The 22,470-nt window shown below is 38.8% G+C and overlaps 2 protein-coding genes across 3 annotated transcripts; one reads left to right on the top strand and one right to left on the bottom strand.

The window, feature by feature from the left end:
- Positions 1-1,327: 1,327 nt before the first annotated feature.
- LOC143736814 (interferon-induced very large GTPase 1) lies at positions 1,328-17,412 on the bottom strand. 2 transcript variants are annotated; one of them, XM_077227524.1, is made up of 6 exons: positions 17,226-17,412; positions 14,712-14,760; positions 14,449-14,551; positions 7,107-7,361; positions 6,740-7,000; positions 1,328-6,621 (listed from the first exon to the last, which is right to left on the bottom strand). In XM_077227524.1, the coding sequence occupies exons 2-6, from the start codon at positions 14,733-14,735 to the stop codon at positions 1,931-1,933; spliced, it is 5,334 nt and encodes a 1,777-aa protein (XP_077083639.1). In that variant the 5' UTR covers positions 14,736-14,760; positions 17,226-17,412; the 3' UTR covers positions 1,328-1,930. The 2 variants fall into 2 exon arrangements, with proteins under 2 accessions (XP_077083639.1, XP_077083637.1); XM_077227522.1 differs by having other exon boundaries at positions 14,712-14,771.
- A 571-nt stretch (positions 17,413-17,983) lies between these two features.
- Positions 17,984-20,362, top strand: LOC143736545 (endonuclease domain-containing 1 protein-like). Its single transcript, XM_077227237.1, has 3 exons — positions 17,984-18,057; positions 18,173-18,420; positions 19,620-20,362. Exons 2-3 carry the CDS (start codon positions 18,235-18,237, stop codon positions 20,217-20,219), a joined length of 786 nt encoding a protein of 261 aa, XP_077083352.1. The 5' UTR covers positions 17,984-18,057; positions 18,173-18,234; the 3' UTR covers positions 20,220-20,362.
- The last annotated feature ends 2,108 nt before the right edge of the window (positions 20,363-22,470 follow it).

Genomic DNA, 22,470 nt, shown 5'->3' on the forward strand with positions numbered 1-22,470 from the left:
CTGTAAATGAACGGCCAAAAACGATGTTGTGTAAAAGCCGTCTTAGTGTGTCAACCTAGAGAAGACTCAAGTTAGCGGCTGGTTTTTTTGTACACACAACTAATGCAAAGTAAAACACTTCCATTTTTAGTACATCATTGTCGTGTAAACGTAGCCTACCCTTATTAAAATGACTTTCAAAATATAATTGAATCTATTTATATCTCTACCGTAGAAATTACGTCATGTCAGATCGGACCTATTATTTTTTATTCCATTTTTAACCTCTTATTTGAACGTTCGTAACACAAATACAATTCTGAAGTGAGTGTCATCAACATAGATTTGAATATTCAAAGAACACCGGTGTGAACTTAGCAGGGACGAATTGTGACGCGGTCGTTCCCTGGGACCTGTTTGAAGGCCTCCGGGGCTCAGGTTTCTTGATGGTGGGGTTAATTGTGCATTAATCCATCCCTGTAACGTAGGCTACATGTCTAAGGCTCTGTTTACACCTGGTATTAAGATGCGTTTTGATCGATCGGATCACAAGTAAAAAAGGATGACACATTCCTGTTTACACCTGGTGTTTCAATCCGTCTCTTTTGCCCACTTTCAACCACCTCAGTCCTGATTTATTCGAGTGGAGGATCTATGGGCGGGTAAATGTATGTGCTTTTTCAGATCTTTCGATCTTTCGATCTGATCTTTGATTGGACAGTGATGAGCGCTGCGTTTAACCCAAAGTTGAATGTTCTTCCTAAAAAACGCTGAGCGCTCAGCACCTCGTTACGCTCCTGGCATTTTAAAGACACAACGATCCCATGACAAGAGTGTTAGAAATAAGAAATGTTGAGTGAACATTGTGTTTGGTGCGTTTTTCGTCTCCAAATTAAATTTGGGTCTCCAGCAAAAAAAGTTAAAATCCTGTCTGTCTAGCCGCTTCCCATAACGTTACGCATCAGGTCAGTAGACGGAGAGTAGACAGTCTTTAATGGCTGTTAGAACACATTCGACCACATGAGCGTTTACACTGCGAAAGCAATGGCCCGGTCGAATGTGTTTTCGACGACCTCTGGAAGTGGAAGCTCAAAATGTTTTAGACCCCATTTACACTTGTATTTAGCATCGTCCACTTGTGATCCGATCCACCAAAACGCATCTTAATAGCAGGTGTAAACAGGGCCAAAGAGTAAATAGCTCAATAATTGTCATTTCAATTCAAGTTCATTTGTATGGCGCTTTTCACAATACATATTGTTTTAAAACAGCTTTACAGAAAATGTCAGTTAGGAGTAAAAACCTCAATATTTTTTAACAATTAATCGTGTAATAAAACACATCTGCATTTGCACTTACATATATTTATTTATTTATTCCAAAGCAGAGGTTTGTTTAATTGGTTACATTAGGTAGTACATTAAAACCACAATAAATCAATATCAATACCTACATATATAAAACAATAATTGTTTAATTGTTTTAGAATTCTTCACATAAAAGTATTAATGCAGTAAATATTTTTTGTAGTATACCATCATAAAGATAAAAATTTTAAACATACACGATTAAAATTTGATTATTTTGGCAACAAAAAAGAAAATATTTTATCAAATAAAAAGTACAATTACACACAAAAAGAACAAAAAAAATTCACCATGTTGTTGCACATTGCATTTAGCTTTTATTTTTCTTTCACCAAGTTAAACTGTATTTCACCTTTTAAATGATCAACCCATATTCCCACACCCAAGTGCAAGCAGTATTGATGGTTACTGGAAGTCAGCTGAAACCTTTTGCAAGTAATCAATAGTGTTATTCGATCACTAAGCAGTCATGTTTTTTGGAGATGGTCATATGTTACTAATGTATATTTTGGGTTTATTTTGTAGGCTGAGTGTGAGAGTGCTTCCAAAATGTTGAATTTATGGTTGTTAAATGGAACAATTGTTTATTTGATGCTGAAAGACTCTTTTAAACTGTTCTTTGCTTGTTTCTTTGTGATAGATTTCCACATCAAGGGTACATCAGCAGGGCGAGCATTGTACTCTTCAGCAAACTTAGCGTTGAACCGGGCCATCACATATTTCCAGTAATCTGAGGCCTGTATGCTAGCATCTGCTGGGATGTGCCAGTCAGGAAAGATTTCTCTGTATCTTTTGTAAGGATGAGAGTTATAATTAGTCTGGAAACACTTAAACTGTACTTCACTGTGGACATCTGTTGAGCAGATGTTAACCACTAATTTTTCATTGTTTTCATATCTGTATCGACCGAGTCCCTGTGGTCTGTGAACTGAAGCACAGTGATCAGTGTGAGCTTCTCCACCAGCCTCACATGGAGCACTGCAGAATGGACACTGTTTCCCACATCCAAAAACTCTCTTGAAGAGCTCATCCTGTGGTTTAATCTTGAGTTTGCAGAGTTTACCCTGTATATCGACTTTCCTCAGTTGTTCCTTCAGTGTCTTTTCCATCTCCTCTACAGATTTGGTTAGCCAGTCAGCAAATGGCTCTTGAGATGCATTATTTAGGACCATCACTGTTTCTAGAGCATCTTTGGGAATTATTAGCTTTTGTTCAAGCTTCTTGCATATGCAATGTATGAATCCTTTGATACCATCTTCATGCGTCTCATTCTGTGCCATTTTGACAGCTTCTAATATCTCCTTAATGATTCCTCTAAGGTGATGTTCCTCCAACTCAAACACTTCATGTTCGTTTGAAAACTGTTTGGTGATTTGATCTAATATCCAGCCCTTAACAAACTGCTCATATGAAATGATGTATTTTACATACTGTTCAAACTTATCTTCATCCACAAGTTCCTTTAAGAGTGTATACTGAAAAAATCCACGAGTGCTGAACTGAAATGCATTTTTACCCTGAAGCATTTTGTCAACGATGTCTGGACCCAAGGAGCTGTAGATGAATGTCTCGACTGCAGGCATCAAGCACAGTTTAGTGAATTCTTCTGCCTTTCTCTGACACTGGTCACGGTCATGGAACAGGTCCTTGAAATCATTGCGATATTTGTCTTTAAACTGATCAAGACATCTGCGTGGGTCATTCTCCGTGATGAAACACTCATGCATTTCTTGAAATGTTCTTGCAGAAAACCCACAAATGTGCAGTTTCAGAGACAGTTCAAATTCCTCTGAAAACCTTGTATTCTTATTGGACATTAATCTGTCATCAATTATGTGTAGGATTTCCTGAATGTAGGTGTCATGGTAATCTAAACGTCTCTCTCTCTGTTTATCCACGCCAAACTGGTAGCATGTCTGAATGATATTATCTGCTACATTTTGCAGGTCCATTGCAGAGTTGTCACTGAACACAAGTTTAGTCCACCTTTTGTACCAGATTTCTTTAGTGAATTTGAACACCCCTCTTCCAAAATTCACCAGTTTTACTCTCATTAATTGCTCTGCAACATAACTGCCTTTCTGTTTCATGTTTTCTCGAAGTTGCCTGAAAACATAATCATATATATCTCTTTTCTTCAATTTAGTAAATGACAGCTCATTTATGGTTTCTTCCCATATTTTTTCAAAGAATCTGTCAAGCTCGTTGTCAGTCGTATGTGCATCCCTCTTTGAGCTGTGTTTTTTGCGTAACTCCTCCAGTAGACCCAGCACCTTTTTCTCCATTGTATCAGTGAACGTTTTCTTGATGTTGTCCAGTTTATTCATTCCTCTCCTAATGTCCACTGTTGCCTCGAGCTGCATCAGCAAAGAGCTCTCAGTTTCCCTCCTGAGACATTTTACACTGCTCTCAAAGTCTTCTTTGTACTTTTCCACAAGGTAGACATGACCCTCTGTTTGTTCAAAGTATTTGGACAGATTTTCCATTGTGGTCTTTTCCAAGGTGTCAAGTTTTGTGACAGCTTCTTGTTTCAGTTTGCATAAGAGATCTTTCAGATCTGATTTGTCTGATTTCATTTTGAATGTCTCAAAATTTGACGCTCTCGTTTCAGCTTGAGTTGACCAAGAGTGCATATGCTTCTTGAAAGACCATTCCCATTTGTGGAATTCTGTGCAGAGCCTCATGTATGCATCAGCCACCAAGCTGTTCCTAAAGCTAAATATGAAGTTTTCATATTTGACTGCATTCCATAAGCTTTTTGTCCACTCCAAAAATTCTGTAATGTTGTTTCCAGATGTTTTGTTTTTGCATTTTCCAATTACTTCCATCATGTTCTTTTTAAGGTCATAGACAGCCTCGGAGTAGCCAGCGTTCACTGGTGCCATTGGAGGATTTCCATGCCAGAGTCCAGGGATATACCAGTTGCAAGTCTCTGGATCATACTCAATCACATCACTGAACTTTTTATACTCCTCTTTGTTCTCCATTTTAGCTGCAGCTTCTGTCATCTCATTCAACTGCTCCAGCAGAAGCTTTCGATCTCTCATGTTCTTATCATGGGCTGATACATCAGCAACATTTTGGTGGACGAACAGACACTTGGGTTTTTTACCTATTTCCTTCATTCTGATGAAAGCATGGACTACAATCTGCAAAATGTCCTTCATCTCTGTGGAATTCTCCATTGCGATGTTGATGATTGTGATATCACTCAATCCAACAACAAGTGTGGCTAATTCATTGTCATGTTCATGACTGTCATCTAGTTTTGCCAGTTCAGGTGATTTTAGACCTTCAGTGTCAATTATCACTAAATAATCACAACCAAGTTCTTTCTTGATGTCCTCTGTGACTTTGATCAGCTGCATAAAGGCTCCTCTGGTGCATCTTCCACTGCTGACGGCAAACTGAACTCCAAACATGGTGTTCAGCAAGGTGGACTTCCCTGTGCTCTGGACTCCTAAAACTGTGACCACCAAGATTTTATTGTTGGGCTGCACCGAAGAGTTCAGATACAGAAGCACATCAGTCACCCATCTGAGAGGAATATTTGATGCATCTCCATCAACCAGTTCCAGAGGAAAGCCATCCAACATCAGCTCAGCACATAGCCGAGGTAAGTGTAGCATTTGCTGACGTGATTCTAAGTTTTCTGGAAGTGACACTGCGGCTTCATAGAGTTGGCCCATTTCCCGCAGAAAGTGCTCTATTCCTAAAGAACTGTTAGAGATCTGTTGGTCAAGCTGTGCGATTTCCTCTTTGTTTTCTGAAAATTTCTGACACTTTTCTTTGTACTGCTCTCGGAGGCTTGAGAGGCTTTTTCGGGAGAGATTGTCAAGGTTCATCCGCATCCACTTCAAGAAGTAGGGCCTCTCCTGGCTCGAACTTAGTGCACTAATAAAGCAGGACATGGCCCCTGAGATGTCATATTTACTTTGTTGTTTCCTGAGTTCAGTCTTTTTAATCTGGAGATCACTCTTGTATGTCTCTATGTTTTGATTACCAGCTTTGCGGAGTCTGCATTCCTCTTTTTCCAGTTTTGCTAAATCTTTCCAGATTTGACCTTGAAGGGGAAGCTGATCTTTCTTGAACTGCAGTGTTTCCTGCATATTTGTCGTTAAGACATGTGCATTATTTTTTGCTTTCTGACAATCTTGAATGTCTTCATCAACTTGAATTCCGAGTTCATGTGCTATAGTGTCCATTACCTCCAGACAAGCTTTTTTGCCATGATTATTAATTATGTGATTTACTACAGAATGCAGACTTTTGACAAAATTTGCATCATTTTGATTGGTCTTCAGAATTATGTGGGTTTTTTTCAAACTCATTTCCGTGGCTGTTCTTTTCAGCTGCTCACGATCAAATGCTTTATTTTGCACATTGCCCACTAAAAAAAACTGTGCTTTAACATGTTGGTTGGTGAGTAACTTGTAGTTTGTGTCCAGATTGTCAAAGAACACAAAAACTGCAGTGGAGGTCTGGCATAAGAAAGAGTACTGTGTTTCAAAGGTCCTGATGTCACCTCTCAAGTTTGCAACAGCCACTGGTTCAGGAAAAACATCAATGTTTTTGTTTCCACAAGGTAAATACCAACCCATCTCCACCAATCCATTTGATATCTTTCTTGGAATGTCTCCGCAGTCCATGTCATGATGTACAAAAGTGTCATGATATTGTTGGGGATTGCTGAGCAATTTATTTAAGATCTGTGATTTAGAAATGCTGCAGTCACCAAGTCTAACAAAGGACACTAGGGGAAACTCAGAGTGAACAATTCTGTCCTCCACAAAACCTTTTGAGTCTGACAAGGAGTGAGGTCTATATTTTTTCACAATATCTCTCATGGCCCAAAGCATGTACATGCACTGTTGTGTGTCACACTTTGGAAGAAGTAAAGGAACTGAGAACTGACACATTGACATTTTCGAGACCATTTCCTGTTGGAGAAAACCATCCGCACAAAGAAACAGGGCAGTCACTACATCTAATGGATTCACACTGCTATTCTGATCATTCAGAAAATCAAATGTGTCATTGTACAAATCTAAGCTTTGCAAATCCTCAATCTCATCTGATGAATATTTGACACTTCTTGCAGTCACATTCACCATCATCAGTTTCTTCAGGAACAGCCATGGCAAAGATGATAGAGACTGGGCTGGCTCATCTGTCACTGACCTTTTGTCAATCTGTAGCACATTGCTGAGTGAGAGTTTGTTCGGGTAGTACTGCTCCAAGCCCAAATCGTGTAAAAGGCTCTGGATGTTTGTTTCTGTTGAAAAAGCAAGCATTTCATCAATTGTTTCTACTCATTTCACAATTTAAAAAAATGTATCAAACAAAATGAGGCAAGTAAATGTTTGTAGGGAAGTTTGCTATATTATACTTACTGGTTTGAGCATATGTGACAGCTTCTTTGCTTCTGTTGGCATTTGAAATAACTTTTATAATGTGAAAAGAGTACTTCTTTCCAGGAATTAGGTCATAGAAAACCACAGTTCTTGATTCTTTTATCTCTTCCTGAATAATTTTTCCATTGTGGCTGCAAACAACATGAAACTTGTTCTCCTCACAGCCAGATGCATCCCAAATAAGAGAAACTGATGTTGTGCCCACACTCTCAACCTTGAAGTTTTCAGGTGGGACTGGCCCTGCAAACATGAAAACATTTATGTTGTAAGTTCTTTTTCAATTTCAAAAACATATTGTTATTCAATTCTAGATTCATACTGCATGGATAAACAGAAAGGGAATTACTGGTGCATGCAGTCACTTCAACTCCCACACTTCGTTTTTCATTGTCTGATATTGAAACAAGGGTGAAAGTGTATTCAGTTCCTGGACATAGATCTTCCACCTCTATGGCTGTGTCATTTGTGATAGTAGAGATCTTTGTAGTGGTGATATAGTAGGTCAACTCAAATGTAGATATGTTGTCTGGCCTATCCCAAGCAAGAGTGACAGAACTGGTCCCAATAAGCTGCACTAAAATTTCACTTGGTGCAGGAACGTCTGTGGAAACAAGAAGCATTATTAGTGCAGGAATGTCCCAGCCATAGACTGTAAAAAAATATGGACGTAGTGTCCGTGACGTCACCCGTAGGTTTCTGAAGAGTGCTTTTGAAGCCTAAAGTAGGCGGGGCCAACCGTCGCCATCTTGGCATCGCGTCAGCTCTCGTCACTCCAGGATAAAAGAAAATGGGCAAAGAGGCGGAGCGTGGGTGGAGCTGAGGTACTAATGCTATGCTACTGGCCTCGTGCTAAAGTGACAGCTGAATGTAGAAGTAAAGCCAATAGTTAAAGTTCATGATTTTGCCCTTCAAAATACTATAATAATTAAAAGACGTAACTAAAAGTGAGACTATGTGTATCGGGATGCATTATTATTCTGCTAGTTAAAAATGTATTATCATGCAGTAACTTACAATATTGCTCTGAGCTTGTGCGTGTGACAGTGATTCATGCGCATACATGTCAGTCAGTGCGGCATCGCACGTCAAGTTCATCAAGAGCTTTATTCAGTTCAGTTGATTTTAAAATCTGATTTTGGCCGCTTCTCAATTTCTCAAATGGGTTAAACCAAAAATATTACCTCAGAAGTTCAAGTAAATGCACTAGAAATCCGCGCTCATTCAAGGGTGTGTATCTATTGCATGGACGGAGAGAAAGCACTGACACCTGCAGGATTTTCTCACGGTACTTTTTATTTAACACTTAAAAGTTTGAGAGCAACGGTACCGCATAACGAGTGTAGCCTGTACAGTATACTCCAAAAAGCAACGAAATTGTCAGACATCCATTAGTGCATGCGAGGAAAACAACTGGAAATACAACGCTGGTTATTCTCTCCATACTCGACACCGACGGAATCCAACGGTGTGGGCAAAGGTATAATGCGTGCATTAAATTGTATGAAATAATCCCGAAAAAAGCACAAACACTGCAGAGATGGCAAGTACAGCAGCTGAGGGTGACGTTAACAGAGACAAACGTCGGCTAGCAGTTATAGCAGCCTCAATCCACCAGTCACGCAAGTGGCCACGCCCTTAATTATGCGGAACTTTAAGGCTTAATATTATTTAAACGGATGAGGTGTAAAAAAATTCACCCCCCTCACAGTTGTCATGAAGGGCAAAATTAGCTATATAGACCAAAACCACTTTTTGCTCCAGGCTGTAAACATATTTTTTTCTGCTGTAAAGTTGGGGATTTTAACATGGGGGAGATACAGATTTGACTCACTTTTGCAGCCTGCCTCAAGCGGTCAGTCGATGAATTGCAGTTTAATTCACTTCCGTGTTGGTTTCAAGAGAGAGACGGGGAGGTTGCCGCTTGGTCCCAGCCCATAAGGCAGAAAAGAGGCCCTGCGAGCCTGGCCCAGGGATGGAAGCACCAATCCGATGCCATTAACAAAGTGAGCGGACTGGACAGGGGTTTTTATTGGCAGTAGTGCTTGGTCCAGGGAAAAACTTAGGCTGGGCAGCAATCCTAAATGGAAGTCGGCAAGATATGCACCATAGACACACTCTCCAGGGGAGTGTGATGCACTTAAATATAAGTTGGTGGCATCCAGCAAACCATAGTCTAACCCTCAAGCAGACAGGATCCGTGCCTGTAGTGTTGGGACATCTAGGTATAGAGTCTGGCAAACGTAGAGGGCGATGACCAACTGGCTGTTGTGCAGATGTCAATATACACTCTAAGGGCCCGAACTCTAAACAGAGTTGAGGAAACTTTAGGCACATAGTCGTGCATCAGCTTAAGGATGACTTTACAGTCATTCAGCCTAAACTTGAGGCAGGACCCTAACCCTGACTTATCATATTCAAATCAACTCATCATAACGACTCATCATATCAATCTCTCTAAATCCCTCCTTTCCGCAAGCTACTCTGCTCTGATTGGCCAGACACCTCAGTCTGTTGTGATTGGTTTACTCCGTACACGCACGTGTCAAAAATAAAACGCCATTGTCATAACAACGTCAGCTCTGCTTGTCCTGGCCGCCAGGGTCGATGTGGCCCTGCAGGGGTTGGGCCTTTCAGCCGAGGGCCGCAGGTGGACAGAGGTGCGCCGTGACAGCCTCTTCCGGCGGGGTTCTCATACCCCCTCTGCTCCACGCCGTCAAAAGCGGTGAGGATGGACAAAACTGATGAGTGAACGTGAGCCAAATAGGGGCCACGCCATGACTTAGTTAGCTCGTTGTGTACTTCCAGGAGAACTGAGCTGGTCTCTGACCTGTTAGCAGCAATTCAGCAGTTCAGGCCTGTTGGCAGCAGTTCTGGCCTGTTGAGCTCGGATTTCAGTCCGGGCTGGGAATCATCTTCATCTGGCCTGCTCTGCAGCAGGGTGGCGGAATCCTCTGCAGGGATTGACCACTTCCCTGGCTCCTTCAGATACGGGGAAGTGGTCAATCCCTGCGGAGGATTCCGCCCCCCTGCTGCAGAGCAGGCCAGATGAAGATGACACGGCATCATCGCTGTCATCCTCCTCTGAACCACCGAACAAGACCATGCTGCTTGCATTGGAAGAGGGGCACTGATCTTAGCAGATGAAGAGCACCGGAGAATCCTCTTGCTGTGGGGAAAGTGAGGCACGTGGGATCTAGACTGACATGAGCTCACTCTGGCCCACCTCCTTAGCCCAGCAACTCCGCTGCTTCTTCCTTTTAGGCTTGTGAGTGGAGGGGGATAAGAACGGGGGAGCGAGAGGGGTGGAGTCGCTTCCCTTGAAGCCGATCTGTTAGTGCAGCGAGGAGAGACTCATGCTCTCAAAATGAGAGCAATCTTTCTCAATGAGTGTGGCCTCGGAACGGCTGCGCAGGACGAAAACTCAAGCCAATGCACTGCAAGTGCCACACTCGTGGCAGATCCTTTTGAAACAAACGTCGCTAAAATTTGCTCTTTTAAATTGCTCACAGGATAGCTGCAGGGGAGAGGTGTCGGTTTCAGCCGAGTTCGCTCTTCAGCGTCACCAAGTCCACTGCCGGGCTCTTCAAGTGGCAAGCAAGTAGGTTTATTCTTCTGTGGTCAGCGAGGAAATTATCTTCAGGCTGAAGTAGAAAGATTCTGATGAAATGACACTCAATGGTGTTCCTATTTTGGCACGCTGAGGCGTCATTTATTATTGTAGTTGCATTTCATGTCTTCAGTATTCTTGGAGAAAGGGACTCCACGCTTGGGCTGCAACAACTAATCGATAAAAATCGATTATTACTGATTGATAAAATCAATTATTACAAAACGATAAAATCGATTATTATTGATAATTAAAATAGTCGACAACCAATTACATTATCGATTAGTCGTGTCTGCGTGCTGTGCTTGGAAACCATCTGCCAGTTACGTCGCTTTACAGTAGTGAATAACCCATTTCAATGGACAAAACGCATATGGAAAATAGCGGAGGACACAGAGAGAGCTGCTGCCAGAAAGATACATGATCCACTAAGCATTTAACATGTTTTGCCCTCTCGTGCTTTGACAGATGCGTGTGCTGTTTAATAATGCCTTTGACACGTGTTTTCCTCAGAGCACTACTTGAATTTTATGGTTATATCCTAATCTGTAAATGCTAGAAAGAAGAGCTGTCATGATTCCTCGATTAAATTTGAGTACTCTATATTTTTAAAGCATCAATTGCAATTTACCTGTGTTGAGTAACCGGCAAAATATCGGAAGTGGCGCATTTCAAAGACGAGAATCCATTAATCGCATTATTAGACCATTTTCTAAGGCTGCACGATGTATTAAAACCCTTTAAAAATCATAGCAAAGTGCTATTGTGATTTCACAAAGGCATATATGCCCCACAGTTTTAATATATGCACTTTATTTACATGTTGTGTAGGTTACGTGCGTCCCAGAGCGGCTCCGTTCAAATGCTGCTCAAATGCTAATGCTCAAACTCCATCTCTGAGTTTTGGTTGCTTATAGTGTTCATCTGGGAACGCAATATGCGCCATTTCATCAGATTTGTAAGGTGAATCATTTATAAACCTACGCCAACACAGGAGAATATATCAATGTGTCTCTAAATATGCAAACTGTTCATCGCAATTTCAAAATAAAAGCATTTAAACTGTCTGAGTTTTAATGTTTTGATGTCCACATATTCTTTTTCAAGAAATTACAGTGGCTGTAGCATTTCTATCGTAAAGAAGCGGCCAAATATTCACTTACACAATGATTTGATCTGCTGTAAAGTGTAATAACACCGACCGTTGGCGCCCTCTGCAGGCATTTGTTGTAATACATTGTGTAGTGTTTACGCAGTTATTATGTATTTTGACAGTGATGTTCTATGAAACCATATGATTACTTTCTTTCGATAATTTATTTAGATTTACATTACATTTATTCATTTAGCTGACGCTTTTATCCAAAGCGACTAATGGTGCGTTCACACCGGACGCGAATAGCGCGTCAGGCGCGAGTGATTTCAATGTTAAGTCAATGCAAAGACGCGAATGGCGCGAATTGAGCGTATGGCGCGTTAATCGCGTTACGCGCGAATGATTTAGTTAGTGCAATTTGTGCATTCACACGTTTGACGCGAACTCGCGTCTGCCGCCCGAATTGAAAAATCTGAACTTCTGCGTCAATTCGCGCCGCGTTAACCAATCAGGAGCCTAGCTGCATGCTGCTGTCGTGTGGTGAAGTATCTGGATGCTTCAATAAATTATTTTGTAATATGACTGGTTCTAATGCACAACAAAGCAAATATTTTATCACATAAAACTTGATTTCAATATATGAGACATATTCATTTTGTATTGAATGCTATTTATTCCATATCTAGATATATGAAATATTATTATAATGTAAAGACAACCAACAAACTGCATAAGTCTGGACAGTGTTGTTTGAGAGAGAGAGAAAAATCACAGGACAGATTAATCACTTTTGGAGGCTGTCTCCATTTATCATCAAAACAAAAATAAATGACAGATTAGGTGGATGAGGGCGAGGGTGATCCTCGCTCCGATGTGGGACAACAGGTCATCAAGCTGGGCGCGGGACAGGCGGAAGTACCGCTGAAAGCCACCGTCATCCAGGCGCAGCTCCTGGAGCGAGCCAATGGTGAAACTCGCCACACTGGGTTCGCCTTCGAAGGGTCTGATAAATACGGCGACGATTACCCCTACGTCGCCGTTCTGCTCTCCAGAGCAAATACAGAGGGGTGACTCTCCGCTGAATGCTCGATCAACATTTTAAAGGCTTATGTCTTTGCTTAGGTCTATTTTTATTACCACAAAAAAAAATGATCTGATTACTCGATTAATCATCAAAATATTATATTATTACAACATATTACATGATTACCAAAATAATCATTAGTGACAGCCCTACTAGAAAGTCTCGCGAGTATTTACATTTTGCATATTTTGACAACAAGCTTCACAGACTTCAATGAACGTCAAACTAAAATAAACATTTTGCTAAAATATGTTTTGCTAGAGATTAAAGTTTAAAAATATACATGTAACGGAAGTAATCATATTTATGAGAGCAGGAACAGTAAAGGTACTATTGTTGGTATAGCCCATTAATGTAATACAATTACAATGTTCAGAAAAGTGAATGTGTGTGTTCCTCATACCTCATACAATTTAACATTTTGTGTTTATTATAATTTTTAATTTAGTTGTTTTCATGTCTGCTTTAAAATAGTAACCATTGGGCAGGATGTGGAATAACATTGTTTAAAATAATGGATTAAAAAAATTTAATTAAAAATGTTTTTTGGGGGGGGGGGGGGGGATTTACATCCGATTAATCAATTAATCAATTTTTTAAAAATTATCTACAGATTAATTGCATATTGAAATAATCATTGCAGCCCTACTCCAGGCCATCCGCGATCTGACAATGTTGAGTGAACCGTTATCGAAAGGGAACAGGAAAATGTTGATTTCAGTCATAAAACTGTATCAACTTCAAGACAATTGCAATAAATTCACATTTAAAACAAACTATAGAAACGATAAACTTATTCAGAGCATCGCCATGACAGGTATGAAAGCCAGGCTGTGAGGGACAGACTAACCATGTTTCCAATGGCATCCACAAAAAGCTGTATAGCTATAGATTGATTGATTGATTGATTGATATCTTTATTTTGAAAATGTAAATAATAATAATAATAATAATAATAATAAACAGATGAACAACAAAATAAAACTCCATAGCCTACTTTCCAGTAGGCCTACTTAAAAAAAACTATTTACATGTACAAAAAGAAGTAGGAAGAAGTAAAACTATGTACTACTACCCCTTACACCCTAACTACTATATTTAAGGAAATGGCTACAAAATAATAAATCTACATAGATAATAAATCTATAATCAATAAAAAAAATATATATATATATATATATATAAAAATATATATATATATATACATATTCAAAAGTTCTATTCACATACATATATTACACATACACAACAATATTTATACACATACTACAAATTATTAATTATAAGCTCAGGTTATTATTAGCACTGTGTTTCATTGTACCTCTGGAATATAATTTCTTTGCACATCTTTTTAAAATTGAATGTGTTTCTACATTGCTCTAACTCATTATTTAATTTATTCCACAATATAACGCCACTGACAGATAAACAGAAACTTTTTATAATAGTTTGAAAACTGTGAGTCTTAATTTGACATTCCCCTTCAGTCGTAGCCCCCCTCTTTCAGGAAACCTTTTCTGTATATTGCCAGGCAGTAAATTGTTTCTATCCTTGAACATAATTACTGCATAATTACTTGTAAGTGATATATGACTAGATCGCTTATAATTTTCCAAAGCTCATATTTCCAGGAGTTTTTTGTCTGAAATTTCTTGGAAAGATATTTTTGCAGTATTTCGTCAGCAGAAATTAAAAAACAACTGTTTTTACTGTTATTGAAATAAAAGATAAAAAATAAAAGATGGTGCTAATGCTGTGTATAAGGTCTATTGTAATGATAAAGGCCGTTTATATGTGTTTTACCTGTTGTATTAGGTAAACTTATCCATTTAAATTGTGGCCAGCATTCCAAAATCATTATTGTACACAAATATGCATACATGTATAACTGATACATTTACCTTGTTGTAACTTGGAAACATCTTCCTTGTGATGATAGGACTCAACAGCACATGCTCCTGTTTGTTGTTGGTCTTCAAGGTGTTCACTAGCGTCTTCAAATTCCTTGATTTGAAAGTTTTTCAAGCATTAGTGGGATGCACACTCAGGTCTGTCAAGACTAAATTTGACTAAATGCTAAATAAGTGTCTGAAACTCTTTATGTCTAAATCCCTTTATCTGCAAAGAAATCTGCCTTATGAAAGAAAGAAAAAGTGGTGCTTACTTCATCCTCACTGGGGCAGTCCATTTTTCTTGTGAGTTGATTGAGACTCCTATAAGAAATCTGATGCAGATTTAATTAGATAAATCAGTAAGCTATAAATATGATTCAATAGAGTGATTAAAATGGTGACTTAAATTATTATACTGTCACTGTCACCAAAGAGGCGAAACTCTGATGCTTTTTTGGTAACAGCCACTAGGTGGCGCTTTTTGGGGTGAAGATTACAACTGGAGTTCCAGAAACAAACAGAATGACAACGAAGTCCAAGTGGAATAAAAGAATGCAGTGTTCGGCAATAAACTGCAAAAACTATCAGTGTAACAGTACAAATCTTGCCTTTCATCGTTTTCCCAAAGACCCTGACAGGTAAATTTGGCCTATAGCTAGCAAACGTTAGTATGCACCTGCTAACTTTAACTGTTTTTTAGTCACGTTAGTAAACTTAATTCCTTATAGGAACTGCTGGTCCTAGCCATAGAAACCATTAGGCTATAATGGTTTATGCCACAAAGTAAAAATGAGCTTATTACATTTATTTGCTGAATTAATTTATTTCATTGATGGCCTAACTTATTTTTGTATACCTTATGTGTAGGCCTACCTCCTGGGAAACGGTCTAAAGTTATTATAACGTTATGAACTCCTATCACTTTCTTACCTGTCACACTTAATGTAGAGAGTAATATAATTAATTAAATCCTTGAACTTCCCTGTCTCAAGTTATGTGGGGGGGAAAGCCTGGTTAAGTAACTTCTTTTAACTGCTATAACGTTAACGGTTGTGTGTTAAAATAATCACCTAATTATGTCAACCTAAAAATTACATTTGCACTGATGGACTAAATATATGTAACGTTAGTAGTCATCTTTATAGCTACAATGTCTATTTGAATGATAAAACGTTCGCAAACGACGCATCAGTCGCTTTCGCCCTATGCTTTCACCCCAAAATGGCGGAAGCTTTGCGCTGCTGCAGGGCGCTGGTGTTGAAATGGGACGTTCTATTGGCTTTCACTTCTTGTCAATATACGTTCTTTGCTGTCACTCTCATCTGATTGTCACCGTCTGCACCACATGTCCCATCGTCCTCTGCGGCTCACACCTGCACTCACTCCGCCATTGCCTGCACCTGCCAGCGATCATCATCCCTCACCGTGTTCAGCTGTATTCACCTGTTCTTATCTTCAGCTCAGGGTCCGGTATTGTTTGCGTAAAGAAGCCTACTGTTTGTGCGTTGCACGCTGTCTCACCTATTGGATATTCTGGATTAGGCTATATATATTAAACTAACTTATACTTACAACCAGAAATTTACTAAATCACGAAAAATGTTGTGTAACCTAGCCTAATAAACATAGGCTCAAAGGCGCCGATACCGTGGGTGCTCCGGGGCTCGAGCACCCACGGAAAATACCGAGCACCCACGTGTGTGCCAGACTGCAAGGCTACATTCATTTAAAATTAAACATTGCAGTTGGTGCTGTGAAGCGTCTGTCACACTCTCGGATGAAAACGCCTCTGATCGCGGTTACGTGTCAGTTCAACTTTTGATCTCCAAATCCTGTCTGTATTTGTCAGAAGTGGCGCTGTGCTGAGCTATATGGTCCTGAGTTGAAAGATAGTCTACTTTACGGCTTTATTATCAAGTAAATGGGTGTGTGCGTTCGTGTCGGCGGCTGTCCATTTCCTAAAAGGAGTCGCACACCGGACGAGAAGCCCATCGCCGCGCAGTGCCATGTCTTTTAAAATTCGAACACATTATTCTCTATGAGTGTAAGTTAACTTACACACACCGGCGGCGCCCAGCTACGGCTAAAGTTATATATGACCTTGTTCAAAATCCTGCCGTGCCACAGAGCGCGATTTACATAGTTTTATATTATATTTTTATTTGTCTCAAATCGTCGTTAATGTACTGACTTCAACATGTGCTGCAATATAGGCCTACATTTATTTTACATTCATTTACAGAAATCAGCAGCTTGAATGAAAATTGCTGATGTTATCGGATTTCCAGGTGATATTCTCAATTCATTCAGTTAACGGACCCCCGGTTGTATTTAATTGCACAGTACAATCGTAACATAGTAGCCTACAGACATTATGTTAATTCCATAATGTCCTTAAACATAACATTACAATATTGCTGGCCATAAACTGACAAAGTGCGCGTCCGGTGTGCGATAGGCTACTCGAGTTGTCATAGACGCAGCGCTGCGCTTCTCGTTTCGTTCTGAAATGCAAACATTTTTTGACTAGGCCTGACATTACTTTTTTTTCTTTTTTTTTAAAGGGCGTGCGCCCATGAGCACCCACGGAGGAAAACATAAATCGGCGCCTATGCATAGGCTCACCACAAAAAAAATAATTTGCGACAAATAGCTCACCAGAACATCCAATTCTAGGCTTTTGTCATTTGGGAACGATGATAAGCCGAGGATGAATTCATAATAACAAATAACACTATAGGCACATAAAGACGGTGATTCAGCAAATCTTATCGATTATTACTTACAATTTATCAAGTGAAGGAAAACCTCTGCATTTGAAAGTGGTAAATCCGGATCTTCTTTTGACGGGGCAGGGGCTCTAACCCACTTTCTACCCTAAAAAAGCGAGTGACTCACCAGACTAAACCATTTAGGCAACTAGTCTATTTTTGCAATAGCGTTTATAACCTGTTAGTTTAAGCGTTTTAAGAATACTTGCGTTTGCTTACAATCTAATTTTCTCTTATAACCGAAGGTTCTGAACCTTAAATTTGTCCAAAAACACAACCATAACACATTTTCAGTGGTTTGGTCCGAACACTTAAAATGAAACTATGATTACCGCTAAAATGAAACTATAAGAATTACCGCTAAAACGAAACTTAAACGAGGAGGACTACATAGCATTTCTGGTAAATGACAAGGCTATATGCAACGGGAACGACAAACCTTTTTGTTTATTTAGGCTATTTTGATTTGTTGTTTATTACATTTTTTATTAGATGTAGGCTACTGGGTAGGCCTATAAGAGTGTAGAAAATGTAATAAAAAAAGTTTTAAAAATACCATGTGTGTAGTCATAAATATACATGGATGGAGGGCAAAACATCCATAGAACTGCCAATTGTTCATCTGTTTTAAACTAAATATTTTGATATTTGGTTTCATTTCAATAGACAGGCCTATTTTGATTGCCATTTCCTGAATTTTCATTTAAATTTGTTTCATTCATTCATCATTCATTCTGTTTTTCAAAACCTCCCAGTAGTGATCAAATAGAGAGGCGATGCTTTGCATATGGTGACTTTAACTCTTCATGTTATCAGTCTGGCCTGGAACACCATGGAAGAACAGATGGTTCGGCGTGTCTTTGCCTATAAAAAACTGGAAATTTTGTTATAGACAGTGAAAACTTCTCAATCTCTGATGGCTCTTTGTAAGGTTTTTATCTTCAGACTTCTTCTATTGACAGGTTTGCGTCTGGCAGGCGGCACAGTCTCTGACAGCTTTAAGGAGTGCAGTCAGTTCTTCTATATGCACACAGCACCCACAGGTATCCGAGGGGGGAATCTGAAGAGGATATGCCAACGATACGGAGATAAACTACGTTATGCCACTCTGTACGACAACAGTCGTCGGCTGGCACTTTATTCAGCGTACACCTTTAAAAAGTCAGATGGACAGAGGAGGATGGACACACCCTGGATGTATGAGCCACAGGTAGCCTATAGCAGATACCCTTCGTTTTATCTCATTACATTTTATTTAAAAAATAAATTAATTCATTGTCATTCTTGCTGTAGCATACTTCGACACAAAACCATCAATGGTTGACTTTTTAATGTTGTATTTATATTTTAATGCAGCTATCACACTTATAACTTGTGAATAAACCAGTTTTATTGATTCCAGCACTTCAAATGTTATTTTTAATGTGATGACCAAAAACATTATATGAGATTGTCCCCATTTTGTAAAACCGAACGTTTCAAGATTTAGGAACTACAATATTTGATAGAATAACATTTGATATTTAAAAATAAAAAAAAATACATTAATTACCACTATAACCAGTAGATGGCAGCAGAGAGGCATTCCTTTGGCTCATATTTGCAATTTCCTGTAATCTTTTTTTCCACACGTTTCGCTTTTGAATAAATATTAAATATAATAAAATCCCTAGGATTATACATAAATTTTGTCAATGTGAAGTATGAAGTAGGCTACTTACAAAGTTGCATGAAAAACAATAACTTTTCTTCTAAATGCAAATGAATTAAAGAGAGCAACGTGCACTCCCTTTATAATCACATAAGCTGTCAGTCAGTGCAGCGCATTTCACCAGAAGTTTTCCAGCTGGCTTATATTATTATATGTTAAGAATGTTCAAACATTCACATTAAAATGCACAAAATTCACATCATTTCAAATTTACATGCAATCCAGAGATGCCTGCATCCTTTTTGAGGTATTTTTTACTTTAATTTAAAAAAAAAAATGATCTAATAACTTTTAGCTTTTTATTAAACTCATGAACCCCTGCCAGGAAAACCCTAACGTAATAATGTCTACTTCATGTTATTGATAACAAAGAATGGAATATATTTTCTTTCTCTTTGTAGGCTATTTCTATATCAATACGGTACAAGAATATCCTATTCAAATCAATGTGTTAAACGAGTTAGGTCAAAAGTAATCTAAAAATAATCAAAAAGAAGTAGTCAGATTATATTACCTTAAATGTGTAATGTAATGGACTATGTTATGTAATGTGGAATCAGTAGCCGACTATAATTTGTAAGTGCTCTATATAGCACTGCTCATAACATAAAACCAAATTATACTGCTTAAATACGTTTGATCTTCTGTCAATACGAGTGTCTATGGTTTCTGATTTTGTGTTCTTTTGCCTTCCACAGCTGGTTTCTGCTGATGAAAGCGGGAACATGAGAGTCTTGCCCTCTAGTGGTGAAACAGACCAACTGCTTGAGGAGAGCCAGGCGGTGCTAGCAGACTATGTTGATGCAGTGGAGTTCGTGCGAGGTTCACTTAACCCTGACCAGCACCAGGCCGACAACCAAGACAAAGCAGCTACTTATACACTCACAAATGTGGTACCTCAGATCACAGACTTTTTGGAGGGCCCTTGGTCCACATATATTGATATGGTGCGGCGCCGCCTGAATAACTTCTGCCGTGGGTCTGCCTATGTGGTGACCGGTGTGACTGTATCGGGGACGACCATCCGAAGAGAAAGTGAGGAACGCATGGCTGTCCCGAAGCACTTGTGGTCGGCTTATTGCTGCCCCCGCTTTGATCGAAACTCTCCCTATGAAGTACGGTACATGTTTCCCACTTACGCAGCATATGCTTTGAATGAGATAGTGGGACACAGTGTTACAGAAGTGCCTTTGAAGGCTTTAGAGGCCTTTCTGAAAAGTCAGACTGACATGGACAAAAGCGTGAGCATCTTTTTCAAGGACTGCGTCTCAGAAAATACGCATACCAATGGGAAGTGAATGAAAGCGATTTGAACTCTGGATTTATGTGTGCATCTGTGCATGTTGTAAATGCAAGAACCAGGCAAGATAATTATGTAAATAAACTAATAAAGAAAAATTTACTATATAGAAAAATGTCTAGTGAATGTGGCTTACAGGGAGTTCTGCCAAGAGAGCCAAGAGAGTTGAAAGGTTTAATAATTGAAACCTAGGTCCTCTAACCGTGTGCTGTGATATTTTGGACTATAGTTATAAATTAAATTAAATTAGTCAGCCAGTACAAACCCAGAACATTACCATAATTTCCCCTAACGTTCTTTAAAAATTATGTGAATGTTAGGACAAAAAGTTTTAAAATAATGTTTATGGAACATTATTATGATGTTATTAATATTTAATATATGTTTTCGTATTGTTGAGAAAACTTTCTTAAAATAACATTCTTGGAACATCCTTATGTTATTTTTATTTTCTGAATGTTTTCGTAATGCTATCATAAAACGTTCTGAGAGAGAGAGAGAGAGAAAACCTTCATGGAATGTCCACAATGCTATTTTTACTTGATGAACATTGTCATAACATTGAGAGAACGTTCAGAAAACTTTCAGAAATAAAGTTTTCATAACATTTTCATAACACATGATAGAATGTAATGTTCCTCTAATGTTCACATAAACAAAGTGGATCGGACTGAGCACCAAAACACTTGTAGCCAATCAGCAGTAAGGGGCGTATACACTCATTAGGGGGAGGTGCCTGTGTTGCATAGCGTATTTGTGAATTTGGGGGCAGAGCTATCAATATAGGGGTGTGATCCTTTTTAGGTAGGGTGTGTTTATTTTGCTGATTTCAAATACAGTATCAACAGTGTTTCTCAGAAATCACTTACTGCACCTTTAATACATTACAAAATGTATGTTTTGAACATTCAGAGAACAGAATACATTTAAAAAAAACTGGGTGTTTCGAATGTTTAAAAAAACATTCAGAGAAAAACAATTTCAAAGAACATATTTTTGTTACCTTCCCTGCAGTATCTATACCTGAGAAGTGAATAAAGTCACATATCAGATTTTGTGAAAGTGAAAGTGACACGTGATGGCCAAGTATGGTAACCCTGTCATACTCTTTGTGCATCATTTCCATTCTTATCCTGCACTGTGGCGCAGAGTGTGTGTTCTATGAATTCACATAGTTATATCATTCCATTAAAATATCTCTTTGGTGTTATATATATATATATATATATTTTTGTGTGATATATATATATATATATATATATATATATATATATATATATATATATATATGTTTGTGTGAATCCAACACAGACGGACGGTAAAATGGTGAAAATTAGGAAAGAAGAGAAAGAAATGGGTGGGGCCGAAAAAATAAGAATTAGAAAGAAAAAAATGTTGGCACAAGAGGCAGCTAAAGGTTGCAGTCATATGAGTCGGGAGAGAATGATGAGGAGGAGGAGAAAGGGGAGGAAGGAAAGCAGCAAGAGAAAGAAGAGCAGGAGGATGAGGATGAGGAGAATGGAACCAGTACAAAAACAGTGACAGGTACAGGGGCAGTGTGCAGGGCTGGGTTGCCAATCATATTAGGCATATCAATCAATCAATCAAAGCTTGATTAAGGACACACAAAATACAAAAATACAGAACAATATTACATATTTACATGATAAAATGCCAATAGTTCCACATACTAGATAATAACCTGACTGAAGCACAGATTTAATTAGAAAAAGTATTATTCTTAGTCATATTTATTACTGATATTCTTCTCATGTTCTTCTCATCTGTACAATCAGTAAGCAGAGGCAGCGTCCAGCACAGGGGAAGCTGAGCCAGGGAGAATTGAAAGTGAGGACACACACAAATCTCCATTGTATGGGACTGCAGTATTTGAGTTGGTATTTGTTAGTTTTTGTAACTATTTTATCACTTCGACTGACTGTACACATCACATGCTGGTAGTTAGCAGTATACTCTGACTTGTGTGTTCGAGATTAGGTTTTGCTGACCTGATTGTGTTTAGTGCACCACTTGCTTAGTCAGGTGTCATCCTAAAATTTCTTGAATGTCTTCAGTGTAATCTGATTCTCTTTATACAATAAAAACACAATTAAAAAAAAAAAAACTGCAAAATACTTCTGCTCATGCGCCAAGGCCACTCACATAAAAGGCCTCTCCATCTTAAAGTCCCGGGCTTAATTTCAGTCCCAGTACGTCCCTTTATATATATATATATATATATATATGCA

This window comes from Siphateles boraxobius, unplaced genomic scaffold, assembly GCF_051911475.1.
Source record: "Siphateles boraxobius isolate OS27281-9 unplaced genomic scaffold, OSU_SipBor_1 130, whole genome shotgun sequence".
NCBI lineage: Eukaryota > Metazoa > Chordata > Actinopteri > Cypriniformes > Leuciscidae > Siphateles > Siphateles boraxobius.

What these genes read in the sequence shown, in the direction of transcription:
- LOC143736814 (XM_077227524.1), bottom strand. Translation starts at nt 14,735, where the DNA reads ATGGACTGCCCCAGTGAGGATGAA. An exon ending in ACTGCCCCAGTGAGGATGAA is followed by an intron (nt 14,552 to 14,711) that starts GTAAGCACCACT and finishes TTTCAAATCAAG; the next exon opens with GAATTTGAAGACGCTAGTGA. An exon ending in TGTCACATATGCTCAAACCA is followed by an intron (nt 6,622 to 6,739) that starts GTAAGTATAATA and finishes CTTTTTCAACAG; the next exon opens with AAACAAACATCCAGAGCCTT.
- LOC143736545 (XM_077227237.1), top strand. Translation starts at nt 18,235, where the DNA reads ATGCACACAGCACCCACAGGTATCCGAGGGGGGAATCTGAAGAGGATA. An exon ending in CCTGGATGTATGAGCCACAG is followed by an intron (nt 18,421 to 19,619) that starts GTAGCCTATAGC and finishes TGCCTTCCACAG; the next exon opens with CTGGTTTCTGCTGATGAAAG.